The following is an 8,395-nucleotide window of genomic DNA, read 5'->3' on the forward strand; positions in this document are numbered from 1 at the left end:
CAGGGTGTATTGAAACGCTTTGAAATCTGTCTAACCCATACCATTGGCGTCACTACTTTTTTTTAGGAGCTTAAGCACTTTCTTCAAAAAGAATACAAAGTATGTCTTAATTTATTTTGAACGTAATACGGGCCACTTGTATGGTACTCTGTAACAGTGCTCCCAGGAACAACTGTACGACGTGTTGAAACTGTTATGCTGTAATAGATTAACACATTTATTGTCACCACAGAAGTTTTCCCACGCGCGTTATTTATCAAATGGGCTCATAATATCTTTCTGGCAGTGGGGGCGCCTTTTATTGATAGAGGACCAATTTAACTATACGAAAACACCATCAGAACTAATGAGTGGGTTTTCAGTAATGCTGATGCATAGCGTTGCTGCAGCCAGACCAGTCCACATGGACGCGCTCATTTTTACTGTGGGAGGGGGGCTGGCGGAGTTTTCCGCTACCCCTGTAGTTTGGTGTGCTTAGAGAAATAGTACACTCCAGGGACGAAATTGCGTTCACTGAGGCTGAGACAGACGCAGGCGGTAGCAGTGCTAGCTAGCATCAATAACAGCGCAGCGCGATACCAACCGCTGTACGGGGCGCGGCAGCCAAGCTCATCGCAAAGCCACCCTCCCTCAGACAGTCCGCCAGCCATGAAACAGACATTACTGGATCTGATGAGGATGAGCAGGATTTGTCGGATGGTGTTGGCTACTTGTTTGGGATCTTTTATTCTGGTCATCTTTTATTTCCAAAGTATGTTCCAACCAGGTAGGAGTTTGCGGGTTTCCCACTGAACCAGTCCATTTTGATCACACATTTGTATTGGCTCTCTCGCACATTTTTTCCTTGTGTCTTACACATTATATGCATGCTTTGTCTAAGGAATGCGTATCCACAGCAACGAAAACGTTCGAGACATGACATCACAGGGGATTCACTGTCATAACGCATTATTGATGCTTCTCTTTGTAGAGTGGTAGTTTACCCTGTGGTTTGCGCCGATGGATAGTCATTGTTTCCGTTTAATTGCAGCTGCGGACTGCTTCGATTCGCGCGTTGTCCGGGTACAGTAGACACTCTGTACTGCCGGGAATCAAAGAGTGCCCCTTTCAGACGGGAGACTGGCACTGTCTAAACATCCATGCCTCAATATTGACATAGCGGGACGGCATCGCTGCTGAACCAGGGGAACCGGCGCGTTATACTTGTCAGAAAGCGTCTCAGTAGTATGGTATAGTTCTATGCAGCGTTTATCAGTCCGAGACAGAAGAGTCAGTCGTTGCTACTTAAGTCGCGTCTGTGATAATGTAGTGTGCGCATCGTTGACTGTTCTATGATTGTTGTAAAACCGCCGGGGAGTATTTGGAGACAGGATAAAAAAACTGTAAGAGGTTATCTTTTATAGTTTATTCGCATTTATTTTTGACACTCGAAAGCAAGACATTGTACAAACTTTTCCGAATGGTAGGCTAATGGCATAAGAAAACGTGTCTCCGACACATCCGACTTTTCCGATACTCCTTTGTTGTGTTTCGTTTTGATAGTAGGCTGCAGTTCAGACATCCAGACAGTATGCGCTGTAGTTTAAAGAACCAGACCAAACAATAAAAGACTACTATGTAGTGAGGTTGTGAGTAACAGCTCTGACGGCGTGCTCTTCGCTGCGGTGGAATTTCTCTGGAGCCGGTGAGTCATCACCGCCACAGACTTGCGAACGTTCTCATCAGCCCGCCGGCATGACCATTGTAACTACTTTCAGTTCGCTATTATGCGAATACGAGTTAAAAATTAAAAGGATGTTGTTTAAAGTCCACTAGGATATGCACTCTACTGTAGAAAACAAAAATGAAGGCCACAGGAAACAAAGATGCGCACCCCTCCCCATTTTTATGGAGCGCTATTGTCCGTTCTTCTGTGTTGTGATCTCGCACATTGACTTCAGGCTTCATTGGAAACATTTGAGAGAATGCTCCATTTAAGGGTGTTGTGTGCATGCGCGTTGGTGCGAGTCTCGAGTTGTATTTGTGTGAACAGTAGTCAGCATTTCTCACGGTTATATCTTGATTGTGAAATGCTTTTCATGTTCTACAAGTTTGTACACGTTTGTCTTGTGTGTCTGTCTGTGTATGCCTAGGAGAGACGGAGAAGACGTTTTATATTAACAGGCATACCTCAGGCACTGGTTTTATGTCAGTCTCACAGCACTACACAAAGTCTATGCTTCTCAGGGGGTCATGACTTTCGAGTGTCTGTTGCATATGTAACAGACTGACATCCAAGATCACTCATTAATTCACTGAACATGATCTGAGTATAGCCACATGTGTGCATAGACACAGTTAACACATGAATTCAGCAGTGTGTATGAATAGTGTGCCTTGTGCAGGTTTGGATATTTTCTCTGATTCTTCTGCACTTCTATCAAATTATCACATGACCAGGCCCTTTAGGCTGGAACCAGACATACCTATTAACGCACTTTAACCAGTATGCCTGAACGATAAGACTTCATTTTACCCTTGCTGATTTGTTAGTTTCCTCCTCATAATTAAATGAACACAATGCTTCTCTGATGCATTATTTCAGTAGACTAGTATTTACCAGTGATTCTTATTGTTCACATGTTGATGTTGAGTATGTGTAATAGGCCTAATACGTGTCTGGCTTAGTGAGAAGAGGTTTCCATCCTGTTTTAAAGAGCAACAGTAAAAGAGAGTGCTTTGAAGCTCCTGCTGTGAGAGCGAATGAGATCTTTTTTAACATGATTACAAATCACTCAGAAATCCTGTGCTGTGTTACCAAGAATCCTTTATTTGGAAACTCACTGTTGACATGACTACAACTGTTAATGGCCCAGTAAATCAGTGTAGTTTCAATGCATCATTTTAGGTTGTTACTGAAAATTAATGTTTTTGGTGAAAAATAAAAAAAAGGTAAAAATTCCAAAATCCAAGCTTTTGACTAACCATATGTCTGAGGTATAATGAAGCCGTATGGTGATGAACTTGCTTCTTAATGTTTCACTTTAAGGGAGAAATAAAGACTGTGTGAGGAGATGCTCTTGGCTGGAATGTTTTTGGGGAGCAAAATTCCTCTGAGAGGGATGTAAGATTTTCAGCCAAGTTCAGGGAGGCTGCACCCTTCAGCGATGTGTTAAACATGTTCTATACCTCTCTTCCTTTTTTTCATCTCTCATTTTCTTCTTTTTTTCTTACTTTGATTCTCTATCTCTAGCTTTCTTTATCTCTAAATCTCACTTTTTGCTTTACCTGATTCAGTATTATGTTTTTGGCGCAATGGTATTACACATTTGTATTGCTAAAGCCACATTTGTATTGCAACTGTGGTGCCTTAATCTCAAATTACTTCCTCTTACTCCTCTATCTTCCTCCATCTCTCTCTCTCTCTCTCTCTCTCTCTCTCTCTCTCTCTCGCTCTCTCTCGCTCTCTTCCTCTGCCTCTTCTTCTTCTTATGCAGCTCTCTTCCTCTCTCTCTCTCAAACACACACACACACAACTCTTTTTCTCTGTCTCCTCTCTTTCAGTCTATCACTTGCTCCCTTGTTCTTTTTCACTTCCACTCAGTTTACCTTCTACCAATAGCTCTGACAAACTTTGATTGCAAGTGTGCACAGGAACAAGGCCAAAGGACTAGAGAGTAGAAGCAATGTAAAAATGTCAAAAGAAGATTGTATGCGCGTGTGCTTCCTCTCTCGGGCCATGTTTTGGTTCTCTTCACTCATGCTCGTCAGGGGTGCGTAAATAGCATATCCTGTTTGCGTGATCTGGATGTACTTGTTCTACTTCTCTGCTCTATAGTCACACAAACACGGAAGACCTAGATTCTTTAGGCCGCAAAGCTGAACTTTAGACATCATTTACAGAAATAATTACACTCAAACACACACAAATATGGACTCCTTGGGGGACATACTCTCACCTTTGTCCCTCAGACACAATGTGTGTTAATGCCATCCAGAGTTTTCTACGCTTTTTTTTCTCCTTTACATTATTAAACACTGGGCATACAGGCACACATAAATACATAAACATGCCTAAATCCACACTCTTTTAACTGCTCTCTACCTGTTAGTCCTCTTTCTCTTACTCTGACACAGATACACACAGATGACAGGTTAATACTAATATAGAGTAACAAAGGATACATGCATCTGCACGTGTCATTCGTTACTCAATTCTCTCTCTCTCTCTCTCTCTCTCTCTCTCTCACGTATTCACGTTCTAATCTCTAATAGCTGTGGAGGTGTTGGTTGTCTGCTTTACAGGAGCAGATCACACGTGTGTGGGGTGTAATCTTAAACTCATTAGGTCCATTAAGCTGACTGCTGCTCTTGCCCCACGATGCCGATGGTGAGGGAACATTACAACTAATGATGGAAAATGTCTTGAGTGTCATTTTCTACGGGTAACATCTGGATTCCAGCCATGAGAAAGGTTTTGGTGGTGTTTGGGCATAGAGAATGGCACAGCGTGTTCTTTACTAGACCCCCTTCTCTCACTGCTGCACTGTAGGTGCAATATTGCTGATGCCATGTTGGAGCCTTACCAAAGTTTTGATGGTTATGTTGTGTTTATGCTATGTAGGGTTTTATTTTATGACCAGATCAGCAGGGTGTAGATTTTTTTTTTCCCATGAATGCTCTTACGTGCTGCTGTTTCGTCTGTGTAAAAGTGAAACTTTATAAATCGTCCATAACGTTGAGTAGTGAAGAGTGTTTTTGAAGAAGAATTCCGGGTCAATTCATAGAGCTGTATTATGCCAGCTTCTGTCTGACTAATTACAGACACTGCTCCTCACTCTCTGATACCTCCCTCATTCTTCTGTATGCCTCGCTCTATCTCTCTCTCTGTCTTTCTCTCTCTCTCTCTCTCTTTCTCTCTTCCTCTCTCTCTTACTCTGTGTGAGCTCCTCTTTGTTTGAAGGTGATCTGTCTTGTTGCAGTACAGCTAGATGAATCACTGCAGTCTCTGATGAAGAGTTATTTACTGGACCAGTCTGAGGGAGTCTGAGTAAAGGAGTCATGGAAGTATGAGAAAGAAAGGGGGGAGGGTATGGTGAAGAGGGTTATGGGCTCACCATGGAAACGGTGGGTGTATGGTATATTTTGGTGAAAAGTCAATGTGGATATGTTTGTTTGTGTGTGTGTGTGTGTGTGTGTGTGGGTGGAGGTGAGGGAGTGACTGTGTGTCTGCTGATAATGGTTTTAGACACACACTCTACTCAGTCTCATGATTTTGGCCTCTGCCGTCTCTTCCTCCACCGTCTATTTTTAACAGCTCATAGTTGCAGAGTTCTCGTCTACTCTGTAATTTTGCGGTGTGTGTGAGTGAGCATATGTGGTGTGTGTGTGTGTGTGTGTGTGTGTGTGTGTGTGTGTGTGTGCATGTGTGCAGAACCCAGCTGACTTCTCTGTTATAATTTGATTATGTGTTTTTGTTTAGGTGTGCTTGCATCAGTGGTGGCTTCTGGGATTATACTTCATAATCAGGGACTTTAGCACAGCTGTTATGGGCTTGATTATTGTTGCATTGTGCTTCAGTATTCAGGGAGAATCTGATTCATTAAATGCATATGAATGTGACTTCAGAGTGTTGGTTTGATTTCGTGATTGATAGATAGATAGATAGATAGATAGATAGATAGACAGACGTACAGACAGACAGACAGATGGACAGACAGATATTTGGGTGTGTTATACCTAATCAGTGTTTTAAGGACTACATGACATTGATACATCCCATCCACACACTTCCTCTTCTTGTTCCCATAGCAACTGTCTCTGAGGCATGATGGGAGTTGAGGGTGGTGAAGGAGTGATTTATGAGCCTCTCTGTGTGAGCATGCTCCAAATGGTAACACATAGAAGTCCAAGCCAATACACTGCCAGACCTCAGTGCTATTTATCGCTTTGACTATTCACTAAAGCATTGTGTAACAGTTTGCCTTGGCCTACTGAAAGACCACAATGCACTACACCAGCGAGAAACAGAGTGCTGTTTAGTCTCTGTTTCTGTCCACAGTATCCAAAGTAGTATCCAGAGTCCTATGGGTATAAGCTGATTCATAGTCCCATCAGTGATCAATCCTTATGACTGGCTCCCAAGAAGAAGTGACATATTTATTTCAGTTTAAAATTGTTAGCTGACAAATCATAATCATCAGACTGTATAGTCTGTGTGACTACTCTGTGGAGAACTTCTTTATCAGACTGTATTGTCTTTTTGACTACTCTGTGGAGAACTTCTTTATCAGACTGTATTGTCTGTGTGACTACTCTGTGGAGAACTTCTTTATCAGACTGTATTGTCTGTGTGACTACTCTGTGGAGAACTTCTTTATCAGACTGTATTGTCTGTGTGACTTCTCAGTGCTCACAGAACAGTTAAAACAATGGAATGAGAGAGAGAGAGACAGACAGACAGACAGAAGAGCTTGCTCTGAGTGGTGATCTGTGCACTGAATTGAAGAGACCTTACTTGTGAAGACACGTCTTCTTCTTCCTCTCCTTTTTTTCTGGCAAGAGTGTGACCGCATTTCCCGTAGTCATTTCCAGGAATCAAGGGGGAGAGAGGGAGAGGGAGAGAGAGAGAGGAGCTGTTTAATTCAGAGCTGTTATGTTAGCTCTTCTAAATCCCTTGCAGTGGAGTTTAGGCTTGAGAATACCAATGAAAGAGGAGGGCCTTAATGATAAGATGTTTCCTGTTGGAGGTAATGAGCTCTAGCTGACAAGCTTTAGGAGAGGAGAGGACAGGAGTGAAGGAGCGAGAGTGGGGTGAGGAGGAGAAAGATGACTGGGCCATGCTAGCTGAGCCAGACGTGAAAACGCTCAGATTCTGTTGCTGCTCTGTAGCCTGCTTTGAAATTCACAGGCTACTGAAACACACTCACCACCACTCTGAGAGTGCTGTTAGTTGTCTCCTAGGGGAGCAATAATGGTATGTTCCTCTGGTAATGTCCTGCATGTATCATTAGTATGGGTCTCAAGAGGACTGTGTGTGCTGGTGAGTGTGACTACACTTTATTTACAACCTCACAGTCTCTTCACAGGCCTTTCTGAGTCATAAAGAACTGGCCTTAATGAGGTTTCCGAAGGTCAGTTGTGCACTTAAACTTTCCTGTGTCACTGGTTCACTGAACTATATACATACAGATGGTTTGAGGGGCTGCTGATGGATTATACCACTGTATGTGACGTCCAACTGTGCAGTGCAAATTAGTTTACTGCAGATAAGTTGTAAGCTGGTTATGCTTGTGATTCTCTCTCTCTCTCTCTCTCTCTCTCTCTCTCTCTCACACTCTCACTTTGTTTTCTGTCCTTTTTCACCCTTGCTCTGCCTCTTTGGGGTGTAGCCTCTGAAGTTACAGGCTTGAGGTTTGTGTGAGAGAATAAGCCCAGCCACAGTGGAGTTATATATAGAGCTGAGAGAGGCTCGTAATGTGTACATATTCTTTCAGTACGGTCAGTCTGAGTGCTGGATCAGGACAATGACAGAGGGAATATTTTTCTATATGACTTCAGCCTGGGCCCTTGTGTGTTTCAGGTTTGAGTAAAATTGTGCTATTACAGTGCAGAGCATATTTTTGGGGTTTGGGTTTTGTTTTTGTTTTTTTTTTTTTTTGGGCGACAGAGAGAATGGGCGACAGAGAGAACGTGTCCATTCTTATATGCAAAAAGAAAAGAAGGAAGCAAATGATGCGTCTGAAAATATGCCCTTGGTGCTTTTCTCTCATTCAGGCGTGTGTTTTTTTTTTTCTCTCTCTTTAACGTCAGCGTTTGACTTTGAATCACTTGCATTTAGAAGCATTTGAAGTTAAATACGGCTGTAAGGGTGAAGATGCAGAGAGTTGAGGATGGAGAGAAAGAGAGAGAGACCTTGAGGGTATAAGAAAGAAGTTGATGACTGATAAGAGAAGACGGATGATCCCTTCTTCATTCGTTGGAGGAGAACGGGAAGGAGAGAGAGAGAGAGAGGGGGGGACAGAGAAACAGATAGATAATGTAATCGTCCGTAGCTCTTGGCATTGGGGTGACATTGGTGTCGGCTGTTGCGGAACGACTCATCCCCGGAGGAGGAACAGAAAGCGCGCGTTCCTTTCCTGAGCGCCTTCCGCCTCGCCGCTGTCACGCACCAGACAGCACCGACACCTGCTTACTCAAGCTGTTCTCTCTCTCCCCCTCTATATATATATATATATATATATATATATATGATTGTCTGATCAGCTGTCTGGGTAAACAACACGGTGTATTACTTTCACTGCAGGACGATAAAACACTGTGAGATGTTGTCAAAAAGAGTCCTGCAGTACATAAGAGCTACATACAAAGCATTGGCTCAAACCCTATGTAATGATTCAGGAATTAGTTATACCCA

At 42.9% G+C, this 8,395-nt stretch overlaps 1 protein-coding gene across 1 annotated transcript in view; it reads left to right on the forward strand.

Moving 5' to 3' along the window:
* The first annotated feature begins 648 nt into the window (after nt 1-648).
* The window catches only part of chst11 (carbohydrate (chondroitin 4) sulfotransferase 11), a 21,792-nt gene continuing 14,045 nt past the window's right edge, over nt 649-8,395 (forward strand). Inside the window, exon 1 of the mRNA XM_030767991.1 lies at nt 649-766. Coding sequence (XP_030623851.1) covers nt 649-766 — 118 coding nt within the window. The remainder of the gene's footprint in view (nt 767-8,395) is intronic.

Source organism: Chanos chanos, chromosome 1, assembly GCF_902362185.1.
Source record: "Chanos chanos chromosome 1, fChaCha1.1, whole genome shotgun sequence".
Classification (NCBI taxonomy): Eukaryota; Metazoa; Chordata; class Actinopteri; order Gonorynchiformes; family Chanidae; genus Chanos; species Chanos chanos.